The 22,347-nt window shown below is 46.8% G+C and overlaps 1 protein-coding gene and 1 long non-coding RNA gene across 2 annotated transcripts in view; one reads left to right on the forward strand and one right to left on the reverse strand.

Annotated features, from left to right (window-relative positions):
* LOC119871940 overlaps positions 1–14,590 on the reverse strand; it is a 47,563-nt gene extending 32,973 nt beyond the window's left edge. Inside the window, exon 1 of the long non-coding RNA XR_005360040.1 lies at positions 14,460–14,590. This is a non-coding gene — a long non-coding RNA (uncharacterized LOC119871940). The remainder of the gene's footprint in view (positions 1–14,459) is intronic.
* Positions 1–22,347, forward strand: part of PKD1L2 (polycystin 1 like 2) — a 57,972-nt gene that overhangs the window by 24,666 nt on the left and 10,959 nt on the right. Inside the window, exons 17-28 of the mRNA XM_038538211.1 lie at positions 1,871–2,049; positions 3,451–3,597; positions 6,249–6,448; positions 7,106–7,323; positions 8,042–8,258; positions 11,020–11,248; positions 12,285–12,489; positions 13,677–13,773; positions 16,552–16,689; positions 18,125–18,310; positions 19,241–19,568; positions 21,169–21,302. Coding sequence (XP_038394139.1) covers positions 1,871–2,049; positions 3,451–3,597; positions 6,249–6,448; positions 7,106–7,323; positions 8,042–8,258; positions 11,020–11,248; positions 12,285–12,489; positions 13,677–13,773; positions 16,552–16,689; positions 18,125–18,310; positions 19,241–19,568; positions 21,169–21,302 — 2,278 coding nt within the window. The remainder of the gene's footprint in view (positions 1–1,870; positions 2,050–3,450; positions 3,598–6,248; positions 6,449–7,105; positions 7,324–8,041; positions 8,259–11,019; positions 11,249–12,284; positions 12,490–13,676; positions 13,774–16,551; positions 16,690–18,124; positions 18,311–19,240; positions 19,569–21,168; positions 21,303–22,347) is intronic.

Below are 22,347 nucleotides of genomic sequence, written 5' to 3' on the forward strand. Positions count from 1 at the left end.
CTGGCACTGTGTATATTATCCTGGAGAAAGCTCTATTGTTTGTTTGTTTTTTCAAAAATGACATTAAGCTTCATTAGAGCAGAGTGTTTACTTTTTACTTTTTTTAAACTTTAAATTCAATTTGCCAACATATAGCATAATACCCAGTGCTTATCCCATCCAGGGCCCTCCTTAGTTCCCATCACCCAGTTACCCCATCTCCTCACCCCATCCACCCCATCCCTCCCCTTATGCAACACTTTGTTTCCCAGAGTTGGGAGCCTCTCATAGTTACATTTTACTTTTTAAATTTTATTTTATTTTATTTTATTTTATTTATTTATTTATTTATTTATTTAAATTTACTTATTCATTCATGAGAGACACACACAGAGAGAGAGAGAGAGAGAGAGAGAGAAAGGCAGAGACACAGGCAGAGGGAGAAGCAGGCTCCATGCAGGGAGCCCGACATGGGACTCGATCCCAGGACTCCAGGATCACGACCTGGGCTGAAGGTGGTGCCAAAGCTCTGAGCCACCCAGGTTGCCCTTAAATTTTATTTTTATTTATGTATTTATCTTATTTTTATTTTAAAAATTATTTTATTTTGATTTATTGCTGTGTCTTTGGTCCTCAACGAGCTGTCTAACATGGAGTAAGTGCTCAGTAACTACTTGTGGAATAAACATAGGAGTTAACTTCATCCATCTAATGAAACATTCATCTCATTTCCATTTGATACTCAAAAGTCCACCAGGAAAGGAGTGAAAACTTGTTATCCACAGGCTAGTTCTCTTTCTGGAGAGTTGTAGTCACATTTCAATTTGATATTGTCTTAGTTTGGGTATCTGGCACAGGCCAGGGATGCTGCTAAACACCCTGCAATGCACAGGAAAGCCCCCAGAGTAAAAAATTATTGAGTCCAGAATGTCCATAGTGAAGAAACCCTGCTATGGAAGCAGACTTGAAACTAGGATTCCAGTGTAAGAAGCAGTGTAAGTGTAAGAAGCTGATTTGAGGGGCGGATCCTAGGACACCCCAGTAGAGGACAAGAAGCCTACAGGGAACAGAAGTAGACAATAAAGGCTGCCAAACTAGGCAGCTGGAGCTAGTCCCATGATGGGACTTTGGAAAACAGTAACCAACGTGGGCCTCAAAGTCATCCCAGCTGATGGCTGAGGGAGCTGGCTTATTTATGCACCAATCCCACCAGTCATTGGTGGAGGACAGCTCACAGTACCCTTCATTCTCTGGCTCTTCCAGTCTCTGCTCTCACAGCCCAAACCCACCCCCCCACCCCCGCCCCGGAAAGTGATGCAGCTGCTGGCAGTTGGATGTAGGTGCAGGGATTGCTATAGCAGTGAGGCTGAGGGATGTGGGCTGAGCACAGGTGGTTGAGCTGCAGCTGTTTGGCTAGGAAATCAGCATCACCTGGATGGCTACAGAAAAGCAGATTCCTGGGCCCTGTCCCCAGCATTTTTAGTTGGTAGGTCTGGAGGAGGGCCTAGGAATATGTACTTTCAAGATAATGGGCACTCATGATTTATATCTCAGTGCCAGGTGCTTTGGGAGACTGTGGGAATATAATTGTTGCCAGCGGGGGAGGGGGACATTTCCTACCCTATAGCCCTTACAAATAAATATATGAAAAGTTTAAAAAGGTTACCAAGAAATGTTTTATAACTCGTGCTGAAGATATAAATGTAGATAGTGTCATCCCAAATCTTCATACACTGAAAAATAACTCAGGCAGGTCCAAGATGGGAGGAGGAGAGAATGAAGGGGGCATGCTATGTTGGTACTCATAGGTTTTTGGGAAATTCCAATGAAACATATCCACTAGGGCTTGGTTACCACGTGGAGTTGGCCACTCCTAGTCTCTGGATTTCAGGTGACTGTCACCCTATATGGCCTGGATGGAGAGAGTGAACCCCACCACCTGTCAGACCCTGACATCCCAGTTTTTGAGCGAGGAGGAGTGGATGTCTTCTTACTCTCCACCCTGTTCCCCCTGGGGGAACTGAAGAGCCTGCGGCTATGGCATGACAACTCAGGGGACCGGCCATCCTGGTAAGTCAGGGGTGGGCACACCATGAGAACCCACTAAATACCACACCAGAGCTGGGCACTGTGCATTTGCTGCCTGGCTGATCCTCACATGTCTCTGCAAATACATAGAATGGATTCCACTTCATAGATAGAGACACTGATGGTCAGAGAGACCTACCCATCCACAAGCCACACAGACTGGATCAATACCTAGGAGAAGGACTGGCAGTGGCAACCCTGGGGTCCAGTGCTAGCCCCACCCTTGGCATATGTGCAGTATCAACCTTCATTTAGCCCCCAGTTTCCCATCTGTAAAATGGGGATAGATGCCCATTGTAAAGACAAATCTTGCCTACTAAGAGGACACTAAATGAGACATTGGGCTGATTCTTTAGTAGAAGAGCTAAGAACACCTGTCACAGCTGAGCACTAAGTTAAGCCTTCCTGTTTCTGTGCCTTTTCTCATTGGCTCCTCAAGGGCAAGTACTCTCATTCTTGTTTTATAGGTGGGAAAAATCTAAACTCAGAGAAGACAAGTGACTTGTCCAAGGTGACACACCTGGCAAACTCCGAGCTAAGCATCCACCTGAGGATTCTGTGTGAGGCCAAAACTAGTGACCTAAAGGAGTCATTTCCAATCTGATCACCCATCAGTGGCTTGCAACTTAAAAACAAAAAACAAAAAACAGAGCATGGGACGCCTGGGTGGTCAGCAGTTGAGCATCTGCCTTTGGCTCAGGGCGTGATCTCAGGATCTGGGATTGAGTCCCACATCGGGCTTCCTGCGAGGAGCCTTCTCTCTCTACCTATGTCTCTGCTTCTCTCTCTGTATCTCTCATGAATAAACAAATAAAATCCTAGAAAAACAAAACAAAACAGAGCACTTACACTGCTGACATACCAGCAGAGGAGAGATGATTTCATTTCTTCCCTGGGTCTCCAAGACCTAAATCAGGTTGGATGATACCCATGAAATCCTGAGTCCAAAATAGATGGTTTACTCTCTGGGTGGAAGCCTGCAGGAAGATCAGGTTGTGTGCCTAAGTTTGCACCTCCCTGAATGCATACAATTTACACAACTTGGCTTTCCTCACTTGCATCTGGTTACTGGCCGTGGGCTTACTGCCCTGCACCAGAGTTAATAGTTTCAGAATGTACCTTCTTGCAGCATATCTGCGAAAACATGGCGGCCTCCAAGAGCTGGCTCTCCACACTAGCTGAGCTCCCACATGAGGCCAATTCACCCACTGATTAGGGCATTTTGGTCAAGGCACCAAATAAAAACAGTGCAGAAAAATACGAAATCTTTCTTTTTAGGAGTTTTTGTTCTTAAATGCAGGTTTGCAAAGCTGTTACCTTCATGGTATCCAAAGAAGCCTCAACCCCTAACCTTGTCCTCAGAAGTATGGGTCTCTTCTCCAGGTATGTGAGCCGGGTGCTGGTGCATGACCTGGCTAGGGACCGGAAGTGGCATTTCCTCTGCAATTCGTGGCTGTCCATTGATGTCGGAGACTGTGTCCTTGACAAAGTATTTCCTGTGGCCACAGAGCAGGACAGGAAGCAATTCAGGTACTTTTTTTTTCTTTTTAAGGAAATGCTGTTTACCTTGTTGTTTCATCTCTAGGGAAGTTGCACTGCAATCCAATCAAAGCAAGATAAAAGCACATTTTGGCTATTGGAACTGGGTGACATTAATGACCAATTATTTTTTCTTGTTGGGATTGAGGGGCCCTGGAGGGACATGGACCCTTGGACATAGATCTTTGAGGTGGTGAAATTGTTGAACAGTTATCCATATTTCCTTACACATGTTTTAGAAAAATATATTTTATATTAGTGAACAGATGGATTTGAATGGTGATTCCATGTCAGGTCATCTGGGGCTCCTTCTTCATGCAATTTTACCCTAGATGGGTATTTCAGCATGTGTGTCCTTTGGCTTTCCTTCCTTCCACATCTGGTTAAACACATAAAAGCAAGTACAAATATATACACACACACTCATGTGTACACACACATAACACCACAGACTATTTATTTTCTATCTTTTAAAATGGCATTACTCTAAATGTCACCTTTTTTCTTTTTTTAATATTTCATTTATTTATTTGAGAGCAAGAGAGAGCACAAGTGGAGGAGAGAGGCAGAGGGAGAAGCAGGGAGAAGCTTAGCAGGAAACCTAATGTGGGACTCTATCTCAGGACCCTGAGCTCATGACCTGAGCCTAAGGCAGACACTCAAATGACTGAGCCACCCAGGTGCCCCTGTCACCTTTTTTCTTTGATGATAGACCATAAACATCCTTCCAGGACAGTAAGTTTAGGTCAAAGTTTTCCTCACTGGCTGTGCAATTTTCCACAGACTAAATGTCCCACAACTAATTCAACCATTCTTCTATCAATGGACATTTAGCCTGTTCCCAACCAATATTAAAAAAGTCAAGAGACTCCACAAAATTCTGACAAGTATGAAGATGCCGGGCCAGTGTTCCTGCTTGACTCCAATCTGCTGGAGCGGAGTACCAGCCTTCTTCTAAGAGCCATGTGTTCTCTGTGTTGCCACAGTCCTCACCTACTCCCTAATACCTTACTCCCAACACACTTGATTTAACTTGACTTTAGAGGTCCCTCTAGGCATTTGACTTTGTGACCTCTACTTTTTTTTTTTTAATTTTTATTTATTTTATGATAGTCACACAGAGAGAGAGAGAAAGAGAGAGGCAGAGACATAGGCAGAGGGAGAAGCAGGCTCCATGCACCGGGAGCCCGACGTGGGATTCGATCCCGGGTCTCCAGGATCGCGCCCCGGGCCAAAGGCAGGCGCTAAACCGCTGTGCCACCCAGGGATCCCTGTGACCTCTACTTTAAATGGCTTCTGAGTTGGGTTCAAGAGCAAAGTCTGTTTCCAGTGAGTTTACTAAAAGGTGACTTTTCCTCCTTGCTGCCACTGTGAACAGTTGAGCCTGCAAAGGGAAGAAGTTGGAGTCACAGAGACTTGAGCCCCAGGAGAAGCAGAACATCGATGTGGGCACACAGTGCACAGTTCCACAGGCCTCCTTCTGACTGGCTGCATGCCCTTGTAAAAGTCAGCTCATCTCTCCAGGCCTCAGTTTCTACATCCAAAGAATGACTTGTTCAGTGTGCTTGCCCCAAGGGGACCTGTGCAGGTCCTGTGAAATGATGTGGGTAGCATACTTAGCACAGTGAGTGGCTCAGAGTAAGTGCTCCATTATAAGAACAGATATTATCCTCTCAATGCATCAAATGTGTGATGCCTAGAAACCAGACAAAGAGCCGTCTGAAGGCAGGGCTGTGTCATTCCCCCATGAATCCTGGTGCCCAGCAGAACATGTGGCACACTGCATCAGACTCACCAAATATTTGTTGAACTGTCAGTAGTACGATGAGTAGAACAATCATGTGGAAAGTCACTGGTGTTGGTACCTGACCTTTCTCCTACGTACCTTTACTCTGCACAGCAGAGAGATGGGTCAAAGTACTTTGCAAGCCTGAAGGGTGCTGGCATTAGCCACCAGAACAGGCGCCAGCTGGAGATGTCAGTTCCACACACTCTCAGGAGAATCTGGGCTCCTGTGCAAGTCCTGTGGTTAGACTAAATTCTAGACTAACTGAATTCTAGTCTAAATTCTAGACCAACACAGATGCCTAAGGACAATATGGTGCCATTTTCAGAAACTCTGTCTTGCAATTTTGATCCTCTCAAACTGAGCCTGAAGTTAGAGCCTAGGATTTTTAACCAGTATCCTCTAATTCACCGACTATAATAAACCTAACAACATTATAGTTACATTATTATTTTGAAATTATAACAAAAATAATCATTGCTAACACTGATGAACACTCCCACATATGCCAGCTACTTTGTCAAATGCTTTACAAAAATCATTGCTTAATCCTTTCAACAATCCCATGAGGCAGGTTCTGTTATAATCCCCATTTTGCAGATGAGTAAACTGACATGCAAAGAGGAAAGGAACTTGTCTGAGGACACACTGTGAGTAGGAGGGCTGCCTAGGATTCCAACACACTCCGTTCGGAGCCCACATCATTAGCTCTAAGTGATCCTAAGATGCTACATGTCTTCCACATTAGAGAACATAGAGGATAAATCTTAGAAACAAACCCCTCCCTCTTATGCTAAGATTGCTCTGAAGAGACCAGTCTTCTCCCATCCCTGCCCCCTACCCCGCCTTTTCACAGCCACCTGTTTTTCATGAAGACCTCCACGGGCTTCCAGGATGGACACATCTGGTACTCCATCTTCAGCTGCTCAGCTAGGAGCAACTTCACCCGTGTCCAGAGGGTGTCCTGCTGCTTCTCTCTGCTTCTCTGCACCATGCTGACCAGCATCATGTTCTGGGGTGTTCCCAAGGACCCAGCTGAGCAAAAGATGGACTTGGGTAACTCACAATGTCATGACAGAGCTAGTGGCCAGTGGGTGCCACATAACTCCCAAGGTCCCAAGACCACCTTCAGGTTCAGTAATTCCCTAGAACTATTCACAGAAGTCAGAAACACCATTAAGCTCATTATAGACATAAGATAGAGATTAAAACCAGGAAAGGAAAGAGGCACATGGGGCAGGGTCCAGGTAGGGACCAGGTAGGACTTCCAGTTGTCTTCTCCCAGGGGAGCTATGACAATGCTCACTCTTTCTGACAATGATGTGTGACAACATACATGGAGTATTGCCAACCAGGGACGCTCACCTGAGCCCTAGTGTCCAGAATTTTTACTGGGGCTTGCTCACATAGACATATCTGACCCCCACATGGCTGACCTTAGCATCCAACCTCTCCAGAGACTGAGGTGATACTGTGTGGCCAAGGCCTACATCATAAATCACTCTTAACATAGACTATACAGTGTGGCCCAAGATCTCAGGTAAACAAAGGTGAACCTACCAGACAGAACATCTCAAGAGCTTAGAGGTCACCTCCCAGGAGCCACTCAAGGGCAAGACCTCTCTCTGGGCAAGATTAATCTTTACTGTGCAGCCACTTTCTGGAAGCAGTGGAGGAGACTTTCCCATGGACCCTTTCCTTCCTCTGTTCTAGGTAAAATTGAATTCACCTGGCAGGAAGTAATGATTGGACTGGAGAGCTCTCTCCTCATGTTCCCTATCAACCTCCTAATTGTTCAGATCTTTCGAAACACCCATCCTCGGGTCACTAAGGAGCAGAAAACTGGGAAATGGGACAGAGGCCCCCTCAATCTGGCCTCCTCACTGCAGCCCATGGAGGATGGTCTTCTGACACTTGAAGTGGTGACCAAGGCATGTCTTCAACCTTGGCGGTGTGAGGGTGCTTGGGCCTGGGCAGAAATGGTGGGAGGGAGTCCTGGGGCTTGAGGCCCGGCAATCCACCCCATGATGTCTGACAGCATCAGTCACCAAGGTTCATCAACAGGCACACACGTTCAGTTGTGCACATATATACATGTGTACACACACATACACATTGTGCAGGTGCATGTGTATACATGCACATATATATACAAAGACATACACACATATATACCTTTGTATACCTGTACATGTACACACATGCATATGCACACACACCATACACATATACACATGCACACATACATACACACAAACACCTACATATATATACGCGCACACACGTTTTGTGTTCCTAGTGCATACAAAATATTAAACTTTTACACTTTTATCATAGATCCCAGCTGGATCCCTGGATCCCCACAGAAGGGACTCCCTTTGCATTCATTCACTTAATAAACATTTACCGAGCACCTAATACATGACATACTTTGAGAAAAAGAGCCTGGAATGAGCCAGTTTGAATCCTAGAAAAGGGATTTTATAGGTGACAAAATGGAAGCTTGGGATGATCCAACATGATATCTCAGTGGGCAAAGCTGGGATTCAAACCCAAACTGCCAGGCGCCGGGGTGAATGCTCTTAACCACTATGCTGCCCCCTCACCTTTAGCTCACCTTTCCCTTACCCAACCTGGGCTGACTTGCAGGATATGTGGAGACTTGTCAGCAACCTGTTTAAAGCTCTGAAAGTGCCACCACCTGCCTCTGGCTGGGACTCAGCAACCTTAACGGACATCAATCAACTGCTGGTCTTGATGGAAGATGTCATCTGTCTACAGAACATGGAAGGGCAGGAGTTCTGGGAGGAAGCCAAACAGAGAGAGGACCCTTTAATACTGCCTCTTGGGTCTCTACAAGTGAAAGGTAAGTCCTGATGTGTCTGGGCTGAGAAAGGGGGCATGTCTGGGCCAGGTGGAGGCAGGTCTGTATCACTAGGGAGTGAAGTCCTACTTGGTCTCCCTCACTGATCTCCACTGCAACCACTTGCTATCACCTCCCACTGTGCACACAGGCAACCCGCTCTCTTTACGATACCAAGCTGCCTTGCCATTAAAGACCTTTACTCATGTACCTGTCCTTTCATTGAGAATATTCTTTCTCTTCTCCTCTCTTAGCTAATTCCTAATCAGACTTTAGTTTGTAAAGGAGTGTTTTAAGCACTCCTTCCTCAGGGGGGCAACCCCATACTTCAGGCCACAACAGATCTCCAGACACATACTGTTTAGCCCCTAGGTGTCTCTTGCATTGCTTTTACACAGCCTGCTGCCAAATCATGACTTGTGTGACGAGCTGTTTAAAATCTGCAACCATCCTGGCCCCATGTAGCTACTGAGCACTTGAAATGTGGCTGGTGTGATGGGAAAACTACATTTCTTATCTTAATTTCAATAAATTAAGGGGGCCAGTGGCTATCATACTGGCTGGTGAGGGTTAAGAATGCTGCCATTTTTAGCGCACCAGGCTAACCACTAAACCTTGTTTAGAATACAGACATAGGGTCTACACAATGGGGAATTTGAATTCATAAACTCTTCATCCACCCCTCTGATATAGTGGATTTCATTTTTGTAGCTAAGGCCAGAATCTGCAGTTTGAACCAGTCACTCAGGTGACTTAAAAGCACACTGAATGTTGAGAGTCAATGACCTCAAAACAAGATCATATGTCCTTACTGGCTGGGCCCATGCTGACTCTGTGGTCAGCCCAACCTTGACCCCATGCTCCAGCTACCCTGCAGGATTTGTCCCAGAGAGCCGGGCTTGGGCTATGAAGGCAGTTCTGCGGGAACTCTGCTCATACCTGCACTGGACATCTGGCCTTGAATTTGGGGGCTTTGGTGTTCATAGCAGAGGCCTTAGACTATGGACTCTTGAGTCAGTCAGGCCCTGGGACTCCCCCAGCTGCAAAAACAGCTGTGCAACCTTGGACAAGTTGCTCAACCTATGACTTAGCTTATTCGCCTGTAAAATGGGAGTATTGATCCACCTTGCCTCTTGGCTCATTCCGAGAACTGAATGAGGTCATAAGACACATGAAAAGTTTAGACTCAGCCTGATACAAAGCAGGCATTCAGTAGGTGGTGTTACAATTGATCGGGAGTGATGGTATCTTCCAGAAACATTGCCAGAGGGCTTGCAACATAAAGGCTGCTGATGTCAGAACCTGCAGCTGTGGCTTCTGCAAGGAGGCTGAGGGAGGAGGCCTGAGTCAGAGGGAGGCCCCAGACCTTCACCGTCATCTAGCCCAAGCCTAGCTGTACCCTTCACAATGCTGGTTACCTTCCCACTCATTCACTTCTCACTGGTGACCTTGAGGAGCTGTGGGAGAGGTGATCTCTCCTGCCACTTCCCCTATCTAGCTTCACATACCTCTTGCAAATATAAACACTGGTCTGATCAACCTGGGCCCTTACTGCTCTGGGAGAAGGTGCCCCTGGGCTCCAGAGTCCTAGGCCTGGTTCTGCTGGGAGAGGCCAAGCTCCCCCATGGTCTCTCCAGGTCAAAGCATGGGGAATAGTGGAAATGTTCAGGTTTGTTTTTTTTCTTGCAATGAGTAATTTAAAACAAAAAAAAAACCTTTGTTTTAAAACTTTTTAGGAAGCTAAAATTAAAAAAAAAAAAAACAATTGTAGGGAAATATTCATGAGATAATTGGGGAAAGAGGTGACCATGTGTGTATTTCATCTGATTAAGGGATTATTGTTACTGAAAAGTTGAAAATGACATCATGGTTTTATTTTTAAAGAGTCCCTATCTTCTGTAGAAGCCTACTGCAATATTTAGTGACATGACCTGGGCCTTGGAATTTGCTTCAAAATCACCCATGTGTTGGGATCCCTGGGTGGCTCAGTGGTTTGGTGCCTGCCTTCAGCCCAGGGCATGATCCTGGAGTCCCAGGATCAAGTTCCATGTCGGGCTCCCTGCTTGGAACCTGCTTCTCCCTCTGTGTATGTCTCTGCCTCTCTCTGTCTCTCATGAATAAATAAATAAAATATTTGAAAAAAACAAAAAACAAAATCACCCACGTGGAGAGAGTGGGCTGGGTGCCAGGGAAGCAAGACTGGCCACGAGTTGATAATTTTTTTTTTTTTTTACGAGTTGATAATTTGAGTGGTGGGTGTGTGCAGGTTTATCTCATTATTCCATTATTCTACTTTTAAGTTTAACATTTTTCATAATAAAAATAAGTTGAAAACAAAAGATTAAGACTAAAACAATCTTTGTCACCAGGCAAATCTTGTATATATTATTTGCTGATGAGATAACACCATGTCTAGGATTTGCTTTAAGGTATTCCAAAAAGAGAAAAAAGTTGTGTGTGTGTGGGGGGGGTAGTTTGCAGAGACAAAACAAGATTGGCAAAAGGTTGTGGCAGCAGGTGATAGGTATTTATTCTGTTTTCTTTTGTCGATATATTAGGAAATTGTGAGAGTTGAACATACGAATCCTAACTGGCCATGGCAGCCTGGCACCTTTCCCCATCTTTCTCAGCCTAGATCTCTCATGGCATGGCACATAGTAAGTGCTCAACATAAGGAAGCTGTTACTAACACCACTGTTTTTATGGCAGGCAGTCTGCTCCGTCATTCGGCACCAGCTGATGCTCTCTCTCCCTTGCCCTCCAGAACGAATGCAATGCCTGATGCCGGAGGTAGTCCCAAGTGACTCCCTGAAGGACAATGCCTACAAACAGTGTCTCTACCTTCAGCTGGAATACATGGAGCAAGAACTTCAGCTGGTGGGACCCCATGGCTTCCCGCAGGGCCAGAACCACACCCGGGCCCTCAGCCAACTGCAGATGCTGAAGGGCCGCCTGCGAGGACAGCTGGGCACCCCACCCCCAGCATACACTGGGTAATCCACTCCCCTGGGTGCTGAGTGGGCACCTGCCCCCAGTGGGGGAGCCTGCAGAGAGAGCGTATCCGAGGCCACCTCGGAAGGATGTTCACCCAAATCTCCCCAGGCAGAAGTGATTCAGGATTCCTGTACAAATTCAGGGAGGAAGGATTTGAATAGGGCTATTTGCCAAAGGCAGTTGTAGTTTACAGTTTAGAACCATATTCATGTGGGCTGTTTCCTAATTGTGCACCCTTGGACAAGTCCCTCAACCTCTCTGAGCTGCAGTGTCCTCATCTGTAAAATGGGAATAATTCCTACCTCCTAACTCAAAACACATTTTTAAACATAATCAGTGAAATCTGAGTACACAGGCTATTAGATGACACTGAGGAATTACTGTTAATTTTGATTGGTGTGACAATGGCACTGTAATTCAGTAAGAACATCATTTTTGAGAAATATTCTGAATTAGGGATGATTTCACATTATGTCTAGAATTTATTTTTAAATATCCCAGCAAAAAATAAAATAAATAAACCCAAAAACCAAAATGGAGAGAGGGAGGGAGAGAGACACTGAAGATAGATGGGATAAGCATAACAGGGAAGTGATGGCTGTTGAATGGCTGTTGAGCTAGTTGTTGGAGGTATGTAGTGCTCACTGATTTTTGTATGATGAGAAATTTTCATAATAAAAACTTTAGAAAAAATTATAGAGTACCAGCCTTCTAGGCTTCCCATGAATAATCTAGCACTTTCTATATTCAATAGGTCTTCTAAACCCATGAATAACAGAGCAAATCTGTGCAAAGCACTTCATGTGGGGACTGGCTCTGAAGCACTGAATAAATGTGACCTCAACAGAACAAAAGTCTACCTGCCAGATAGAATACAGAACAGCCCTTTGAGTAGGATATGAGATACAGAGGAGAAAACTGAGAGTCTAAGAGGTCAAAGAGCTTGGCCCCAGCCAGAGAGCTGGTGGGGGTGAAGTGGGATTTGAACTTGAGCCCAGAGGGTGCCACTCTGATCACACCCACCCTGCTTTACAGCTTCCGGATGGCCAGCAAGCCTCCTCGTGGCCTGCCCTGGTGGTGCGTCCTAGTGGGCTGGCTCCTGGTGGCGGCCACAAGTGGCGTGGCAGCCTTCTTTACCATGCTCTACGGCCTGCACTACGGGCGGGCCGGCTCCCTCAAATGGCTCATCTCCGTGGCCATCTCCTTCGTGGAGAGCGTGTTCATCACCCAGCCTCTGAAGGTGAGGCTGCCCTTGACGCCTGTGCCCACACTCTCCTTTCTCCCAGCTGCTCTGTCCTTAGGCTCAGCCATTCTTTATCTGTTCATTACAAACCTACACAGTACCTTGTCTGTGCCTTGCTGGGGGGAAAATGATAATGAAGTTAATCACCATAATAATCCAAGCACTGGGATTGGGGCTGGGGAGGGGGGTGTGTACAGAGACTAGGCCAGGCCAGGCAGCTCACCAAGATGTGGTAAGTCAGAGTCACAGTCACCCTCAAGAGGGTCCTCATCTCCGTACTAAAAATGATAACCTGAGATTAGGAAGGTAAAGTCACAAACATCTTGTGCTAGGTCACATGTATAAATATGAATAATACCATATTTCCTCAATTCTAGAAGTCCTTTTAATTGTGAGGTAGGCCAGCAATTTGTAGGAACTTTATCTTTAGAAAAAACAAAACAAAACAAAACACCAAGTCATTAAATACGTGCATTATTTGGAAGATGCACTCCTATCTCTGAAATGTAAAGTTACTGTCAGAGTTGGAGAAATACTGAGCCACAGCTCCCCCTGGAAGGAATCAGGTGGTAGGAATATATCATTGCACTGGGGTAGGGGGTGGGGGCTGCAGAAAGGAGAGGATATTTACAGTGAATCTGGACGCCTATGAGACTCTCCAAATCTCACCCCCATCGCATCCATTAGTTCCCCAGTTCTGCCCCCAATAGCCTTTATCAGAAGATTTAAACAACTCCTGACATCTCTAATCTAGTCTGAGAATAGTAAGAATAGAGTCACGAGCCATTTTGGTCCCAACCAAAGCACAGAATCCTTCTAAGCTCATGCATTTAGGTGCAGAGATGAAGGCATGGATGGAATGAATTACTTAATACAGAAGAAAGGGAAGGGACGGAGGGAGAAGGGAGATGGAACTCAGCACTAGAGGTAGTATAAGACATAAGAGGGTCCACCAGCAGGGGGGGCGCAGGTGGGAAAGCTGGTATGAGAAGCAGGGGGAGCTCAGGATTCACTGGCTCTGCTTGGTGGCCAGGTGCCCTGGCCCTCTCCTTTCACAGCCACATCCCTTCTCAGCACAGGATGGGCTGGTTCCCATCTGACTTCCCCAGAGCATGGCTTCTGTGCCCAGGACACAGTTGATAGTTTCCATCCCAGGCCTGGGTTTCATAGCAGGTGTTTTCCAGGTGCTGGGCTTTGCTGCCTTCTTCGCACTGGTCTTGAAGAGAGTGGAGGACGAGGAGGAGCCCGTGGCCTCCCTCCCAGGACGTCTGTCTAGCCCAGGTAATGGCGCACAGGCAGAGGCAGGGTCCTGGAACCCAATGAAGCTAAGACAGTCCTATAGAGCCCAGCTGCTGAGCTTCTTGCCCCATCAATCCTTCACCCCTGATTGGAGAAGCACCCCCAAACCATCCAAAACCAAACGACTCCTTCCTGTCTCTAGAGCAACCTTGTTCCTTCTCTACCCCAGCCTTTCTCTCTGGTCATGCACCCAAGCATGACCCCTTGGCCAGAAGAGGCCCCTTGGGGGCCGAGCTCTGCATGGCTGTCATTCTCTGTGTAATCACAAGCAAGGAGCTTTCTCCTCCAAGGCTCAAGGCCCTGGTCTTAGAACAAAAACCAAAACAGAACATGCTTGAGGTGAGCTGCAGAGAGTTCAGGGACAAGGGTCTGCAAACCACAGCCAGGAGGCCAAATCTAGCTCACTGCTTGTTCTCATAAATGAAGTTTTATTAGAACAGCGCCATGCTGACCCCTGTCAGAGGAGGCCACTGAGCAGCCCCCTGCACCCCAACCTGGTTTCATACTTCCCAACCTAAACTCCTGAGAATGCCTACAATAAGACAATCATAAAAACTAGCAAACAGAACAGAATCAACACTCTAGTACTCTATGCACATATTCTGACATTCAGGGAAAATGAAACGGGAGCAAATATACAAAAGGCACACCGACATTATTGCACTGACCTTATTATATAGTGTGGTTACCTCCTCGATGGGCCTGTATTCTTCCACTCTAAGATAGGGTTTGGGTTTGTTTTTTGTTTTGGCTTTGCAGATCCAAAAGGTCCATTAAAATATTCTTCCCAAGACAAAAGAGTAATTTTTGTCCAAAGAGACGCCAGCTTCCAGAACAATTAAATATTCATTCAGTCATTCCTCTGGCAGCCACCCAGGGAGTACTTGCCGTGTGCCAGACAGTTTGATGGCTTAGGAACATGATTTACATAAAATCCACTCGCTGCAAGTGTACAATTCATTGATTTTAGTAGATTTCTACAACTGTGCAACCACTGTCTTAATTCAGATTCGGAACAGCTCCATCACCCCTCAGAAGGTTCCCTCTTGACCATCTGAAGCCAATCTCTGCTCTCACCCTAGGCAATGCAGCACTGGATAATGGAGCAGGTTGCCTTTGGAAGGTACAGCCCACTTAGGGAGACCCATTAAACAAGTTAACAACACAAGTGTGAAATGTAAGGAGAACTTGGAGAGAGACCAGGAGAATGCAGGCTCCTCTGCTGAGGTGGTAACTACATTGGCTCCTGGAGCCTGGCAAAGGGAGGGACTGCACCCTGGACCCTTGCAAAGGCCCCTGAGAAAGGACAGAGCTTGTCATTTTACAGTGATTACTGACAGTGTAGCCCAAGCATAAGGAATTAGGAGGAGAATGGTTCAAAATGAGGGCAGAGAGGTAGGTGGGGAGCACAGCCTTGAGGCACCCGGGAAGTGCTGGGGTTTTGGAGGGCTGCTACATAGGACAGAAGCATGGTCTGTCTTGTGCTCTGAGAAAGATTACAGAGGCTGCTCTTAGGAGACCAGAAGTAGTGGGTCAAAAGTAAAAGTGGGGAAAAGACTACTGGAATGATCCAGACAAGAGGTGACATGGGCTGGCCGTGGGGGATGGAAAGAAAGGCATGGATTCAAAAGACAGTTGGGACAGTACACCCCTATCGGAACGGCTAAAGTAAAAAGTGGTGATAATACCAAATGCTGACAAGGATGCAGAGAATATGGGGCACTCACACACTGCTGGGAATATAAAATGGTACAGTCACTCTGGAAAAGTTTGGCCGTTCCTTTCAAAACTAAGAATGGATTCACCATATGCCCCAGCAAGTGCATTCTTGGGCATTTATCCCAGAGATATGAAGACTTATTCCCATGCAGAGAATAAGTCATGTTCACAGCAGGTTCATTTGAAATAGCTAAATGGCCGCTCCTAGGAATCTACCCAAGAGACATGAACATATATGTCTATACCAACATCTGTACATGAATGTTCATAGTAGCATTATTCATAACAGCCAGAGCTAGAAATAATTTAGGTGTGAGTGCATAAGCAAACAGGAGTGTATCCATACCAAAAAAAGGAACTAAATACTAATTACACAACAACATGGATGGACTCCAAACCATTATGCTAAGTGAAAGAAACCAGACACAAGAAACGAGGCACTGTAGGATTCCATCTAAATCTAAGATCCAGAAAAAAATCTATAGAGACAGAAAGCAGATTAATGAGGCTGAGGGTGGAACAGACTGGAAGTAGGAACGGACTTCACAGGGACGTGAGGGAACCTTCTGGGTTGATGAAGATGTTCTAAAACTGGGTTGTGGTGATGGTTGCCCAACTCTGTACATGTACTTGAAATCACCGAAGGAGGTAGCCTTCTAATGGGAAAATTTATGAAAACCATAGCTCGATGAAGTGACTTGAAAAAGAAGATATTTAGAATTAGACATGACAGGACTTTGAAATATAAATTACCCTCCTTCTTCCATCTGTTATGGTTTCAGGAAGACTGAGACCTGTCCTAGGGTCCAGGAGCACAGGGTGGGGAGGGCCTTGTGCTTTCAGTACTAAGAAAATCCTCCAGCTGGAGGAGGAACAGCATTCTGAGCACTGGGATGGTGGGGCAGAGGCATGGAGGGCAGCCCCGGAAAATGGCTCCTGAGGAGGAGGGATGATAGATCCTGATGTTCCTTGTGCGAGGGGACACTTCTGGATGCAAAAGTAGAGGCTGGTTCTACTGTCCTCGTGCCCTTGCTTTCACAGACCCTACTGCCTTGTTCCGAGCACGAAGATGCAGCAGAAAGGACATTTACCAGCCACCTTTGACCACTGACATCGAGAAGATGAAAACCACCCATCTCAAGGAACAGAAGGCATTTGCCTTCATCAGAGAAATCTTGGGTAAGCAACCAACGTCACCCACAAGCAGTCTCCCCACTCGCTGGTTGTCAGCACAGAACTGAAGAAGCCCCAGCTTCTCCCCTACACTTAAAATCCCTTGGTGGCCCCACGTGGCCCTTAGGATAAAATCTGAACTCCCTACCGTGGCTCTGCCCACCCTGGGTCACCTCTCCCAGCCCTCTGTGCCCTGAGCTGTGGTCACACCATGTTCTGCAGCTCCTAGGACTCCTTGCACTCTCTGGACCCCAGGCCCTTCCCCAGGCTAATCTAATCTGCCTGGAAAGTACCTTCTCTCCTCCCTGTCTTTTCTTCTGGCTAATTCCTTGTTTTTTAATTCTCAGCCTGAAGGCTTCAGAAAGGCTCTCCAAGGCTACTGACCAGGGGCTTCCAAACACCACAGTGTATCTTAGTCTGGGTTCCTCCCATAAGCAGATTGGGGTATAAGTAGTTGGTTTGGGAGGTGATCCTGGGAAACACAGTAGAGTAGAGGAAAGTACAGGAGAAAGAAGGGAAGCAATAGAAACTGAGCTGATGAGTGGGTTCCATGTGGGAACTGGAGCTCAGTCCTGTGGGGACCTCTGTGGGGGCATGTAGTACACACCCCCAGGTTGTCACTCACAGGTCACTGGTGAGGGCTGCTCCCGGGGAGGACATTGACCCTGTAGCACTCCCACCTTGCCTTCCCAATGTCTGAGCACATAGGGCCAGACAAATGCAGAGAGCAGGGGAGCCTGCATAGGAGTAGCAGCATATTACAGAATGAAGAGAGCCCAGGGGTGTGGGCAGAGCCCCAATTCATCCCAGGGAGGGGGTTTTTGGGATGCATATTCCCAGGCCCTGGATCCAGAGATTCTGGGTAAGGGTCTGCATCCCCCACATCCTGATGGCTGCATCCTAAACTAAATCTTTGTATGTGAAGGGCCCTTACATCATACTCACCTGTCCATAGGTGAGCTCCATGAGGGCAGAGAACACAACTGTCATTTTCATTGCTCCATCCTCAGCATTGCACCATGACGGAGCCTCATTTTTAAAAGATTCTTTTCCAGAAGCATTTATGTAGCATGCATTCTGGGCAGGCACTATTCTTAAGTGCTTTATAAATATTAATTTGTTGACTCACCATCACAACTTTGTGAAATAGAATTATTACCCCCATTTCACAGAGGAGGAGAGTAAAGCAGAGGGGTTAAGTCACTTGTGAAAGGCACATGGCTTGGAAGTGGCAGAGTGAGGATTTGAACCCAGGTAGGAAGCTCATGATCTGTGGACTTCATTCATTCCCACTAAGGATTGGTTCCATTGTCACTAGGGGGTTGAGTAGCTGGTCTGCAAGACCTCGACTATTCCGAGCCACGTACCACTTCATTTCTTGCCTTTGGCTTGGTGGAAGTTGGGGACCCTACCTGACCAGGGGCTATGCCTCCCTTCTCAGCATACCTGGGCTTCCTGTGGATGCTGCTGCTGGTTGCCTATGGGCAGAGGGACCCCAGCACCTACCACTTCAACAGACACCTGGAGCACAGCTTCACTCAAGGCTTTTCAGCTGTGTTAAGCTTCAAGGAGTTCTTCATGTGGGCCAACACCACCCTCGTGAGCAACCTGTACAGTCATTACCCAGGTCCTCTCCCCTCACCCCAGGACGTGTGTCAGCCCCCTTGTGTAGACTCCTTTCTAGGAACAAGAGTGAGCCACTGTCACCATCAGCCTTACAGAGAACTGATAACCACAAGGCCATATGCTTTGAAGGAGAAACCCTCAAAAGGGTGTGTGTGTGCATGAGAGACGGGTCCTAACTCTTCCCTGATGCAGAGTGGAGGGCTTCGTAAATCAGAGATAACCAAGCCTGAATCGGCTAGGCAGAAATAGTATACCAGACAGAAAGACAATGTGAGAAAAGGCAAGTCTGAAACATCACAGCACGTTCCTGGAATTATAAAGCATTGAGTGTGGCTGCAGTATAAGGTATGAGTTGAGGACCAGTGAGAAGCAAAGCAGGAGAGAGAAATAGGAGCCAATCATGAAGGGTCTCAGAAGTTCATATTTTATGCTTAAGGAAATGAGAAGGTATTGAACAGTTTCTCCATGAGGGAGTAACATAATCAAATTTGCATTTAAGAAGGATCATTCTGGAATCCTGGGGAAGTTGGAAGACAGAGTTGTTAGGATGCTGGGGAGAAACGATGGGGCTGATGCAGGGATGAGGGGCAGAGGTGATAGAGAGATGGGTACGGGTGCGGACAACACTGAAGAGAGTTGATGAGCCTTGTTGACCATTAGTATGTAGGCATTGAGGGAAAGGACACAAAGAGTCTCCAAGTTGATGACTAGGTGGTGGGGGTACCATTCCTCAAGATTATGTAGGAAGTAGACCACACCACACCTAAGGTGGGAAGGTGGTGAGGAATGCAGCCTGTGGTTGGCCATGAACTACTCTTGACTGTTTCTACAATAAAGTAGAACTTCTACTGAAGTTCACATTAGCATCCAGGCCAGGATGCTCTAAGATGACTTTGATGTCTAAACTGACCCACTTGTTTTCCATCTCCAGGCTTTATCACTGATGGGAACTCTAAGCTGGTTGGCAGTGCCCAGATTCGTCAAGTGAGAGTCCGGGAAAACTCTTGCCCTCTTGTCCCACACCTGCAGGCTTCTCTTGACAGATGTCATGCACCATATTCCCTGGATATTGAAGACCTATCAGACTATGGGGAAGGCTGGAATGCCTCTATCCTCAATAACAGCAGGGGTTTTTCCCAGGCTTGGCAATACCAGAACCAGAGACAACGCCGAGGGTATCCCATCTGGGGCAAACTCACTGTGTACCGGGGAGGAGGTTACGTGGTCCCCTTAGGGACTGATCGCAAAAGTACATCAAGGTAAGACTCACTTGACTCATGTGCGGCCAAGGAAAGCCATTTGTTAGAGTCCAGGTCGGTTTAGCGGATGCAGCCAAGCTCATTTATGTCATTGTAGGGAGTGACCAGGGGATTTGGAAGTATTCAGATTGTATTTCCAGGCCCTGGAAACTGGGGTCTCAGGGTCTCTCTCCAGCACTCTCAGCCTGGTGGGCCGAGTCTGGTGGCTTCTGCTAGAGCCAGTGTAGGGATGGGGAAGTCCACCACACAAAGCCTCCACCATCAGGCAAGTGGGAAGTAGTTAAGGCTCTTAACCTTAGCCAAGAATCATGCTTTTATTTGTAGTGACTTACAGTACCAAGGAAGAAGAGTTTGGAGTATTCACTGTTTCTATAGTGGCAGAAGCAAGCCTGCTCTTTGTCTGAAGGATGTCACCTTATCTCCCGAGATTGCTCACTACAAACACAGCTTCAGCAAATGCCTTGGGTAAAGCCCAGCCAGGACCTTGCATTCCTGGAATACCCAACATGATTGTGCATGGATATCCAGAGCCCATGCAGACTGCCTCTCCCAGCACACTCTAGGGTTAGAGAGCCCTAGGCCTGAAACCCTGGCATTGCTCCTGTTAGTTAGCTGTGTGGCCCCAGGCAAGTTAGTGAGCCCATATGCACCTCAGTCTTCTCCACTCTATTATCATAACACCAAGGAACACGGGTAACAAACTCCTAGGGAGAACAACTGGCAGGGGTCCCCTGGGATTAAGGACAGGACAGGAATAGTCAATTTCACCATAAGAGGTGTTTTCCTGCCACTTGCAACAACGGGTATTATCTCTTCTATACTCCAAGCAGGAACATAGACCCAATGGGAAGGGGCATATTTTAAAACAGGCCCATCACTATTGCTGCCAGTAATAACAGCTGTCACTTTTACACACACACACACACACACACACACACTATTGCATTTTCTCTTCACAACATTCCCGAGGCACTGGAGTTAACACCATTGCAGTTGAGGAAACTGAGTCCTAGAGAGGCTATTAGCTTCCCCATGAGGCAGTCAGGATTTGAACCCCAGTTCTTCCAGCATATACTCTTTCCACACCAGTGGGCAGACCTCCAGAAACTGGTCTCATGTGAACTGCCAACCCAAGAGGGGTCTCGACTGCTGCTACTGCTGTCTGCCTAAGCCCCTGATTTTCTATGTGGTTCCTCTCACATGGTGATCCTCAAACTTTAAAAGGCATCACAATCCCTGGGAAGGCTCATCAAAACACAAATCCCCAGGCCCCATCCTCAGAGGAGTTTGTTTCAGGAGACTTGGGGTGGGGACTGAGAATCTGCATTTCTACGAAGTTTCCAGATGTGGATGCTGGCAGCACGGGGACACACTTTGAGGACCTCTGCTCTAACGTCCAGGAGACCATGGGTGCCATGACAATGCACCATTGGTGGGAAACTATGATCACTTGCAAGGGCAGCCCCAAGGCCTTATGGTCCAGGGCATGAAGCAGAGCCAGAGGGATACATTTCTATAGGAAACCCTGGCCTCCTCCTGGGCAGAGGGGGGAGGGAGCCGCTGTAGATGGAGATGTCGCTAAATATCCCTCTTCCTACAGAATTCTCCAGTACCTCTTTGACAACACCTGGCTGGACAGCCTGACCAGAGCTGTTTTTGTGGAGTTTACTGTCTACAATGCCAATGTGAACCTGTTCTGCATCATCACTCTGACCCTGGAGACTAGCGCCCTGGGTGGGCAGCCTTGCCTGTGACCTCATCTACAGTGTTCTGGAAGACAGACACCCCTCCCTCTGGGCCAGAGCTCCTGACCAGGCTGGGCCTTGCAGCCCCGGGCCAGAGTTCTGGGGCCAATGGTTGTTTGGGGGGTGGATCTTGGTTCTCCATAGGCACCTTAAGGCCAGGCTCCAGGGCTGTTCCACTCTTATTCCTAGTTGCCTCCACTTCTCTCTAGACTGTCTCTCAAGATACCCAGAGGGAACCCAGTTGCAGTCTGAAGGCAGCTTATCATCTTGAGCTACCCACTCTGGGGAATGTGGGTTGGGAGGCTGGCAGAGAAAGGCTGGGGAGGGGGCGAACTGGTAATAGATAATTTCACTTAAAACAGCATTTTACAACTTGTACCTCAAACCTACAGTACAAAGTACATTTCACATCATATTCTAACACACAAATATATATAACTGAGGCAAAAGCTTCAAAAATATTTCCTTTCACTACATGTAATGTACTCCAGTATTTTGTGTTCTGTTCCACTTTTCTTCCCACTTCCTGCCTCTGGCCTCTTTTATCCCTATCAAAATCTATGGAAAATACTACCTAAAGCTTCCTCAGCTAATAATTAATTTTCCCCAAATTCAACCACCTCTCCTTTAAATATTAAGCAACTTTTAGTATCCAATTACATTTTTAATAAAACTAATACATGCATATAGTTCTTTAAATTTCAGAACACTGTAAAGTGAAAAGTAAAAGGCCTTCAACTTCCATGATTACTGGCCACTGTCAAGAGCTTCTTTCAAATCCTTTGGTGGGGAGGCAGTTATTTTGTATTCCTGTGTTCCTCTACTTCTTTTTGCCACCTTTGTGGCTCTTAAGGACCAATTAAACAGCCTGTCCCCAAACACCTCTGATTACATTACGTGTTTCTACAAATGAGAAGTGAGGGTGGGTTTCAGGTCTGGTTGGTTCAAGCAGTCCATTGATGTCAGCAAGGACCCAGGTTGTTTCTGTCTCTCCATTCTGCCATTCTTGGGTTGACTTTGTCTTCAGAGGCAGT

The sequence above is a fragment of the Canis lupus genome, chromosome 5, assembly GCF_011100685.1.
Source record: "Canis lupus familiaris isolate Mischka breed German Shepherd chromosome 5, alternate assembly UU_Cfam_GSD_1.0, whole genome shotgun sequence".
NCBI lineage: Eukaryota > Metazoa > Chordata > Mammalia > Carnivora > Canidae > Canis > Canis lupus.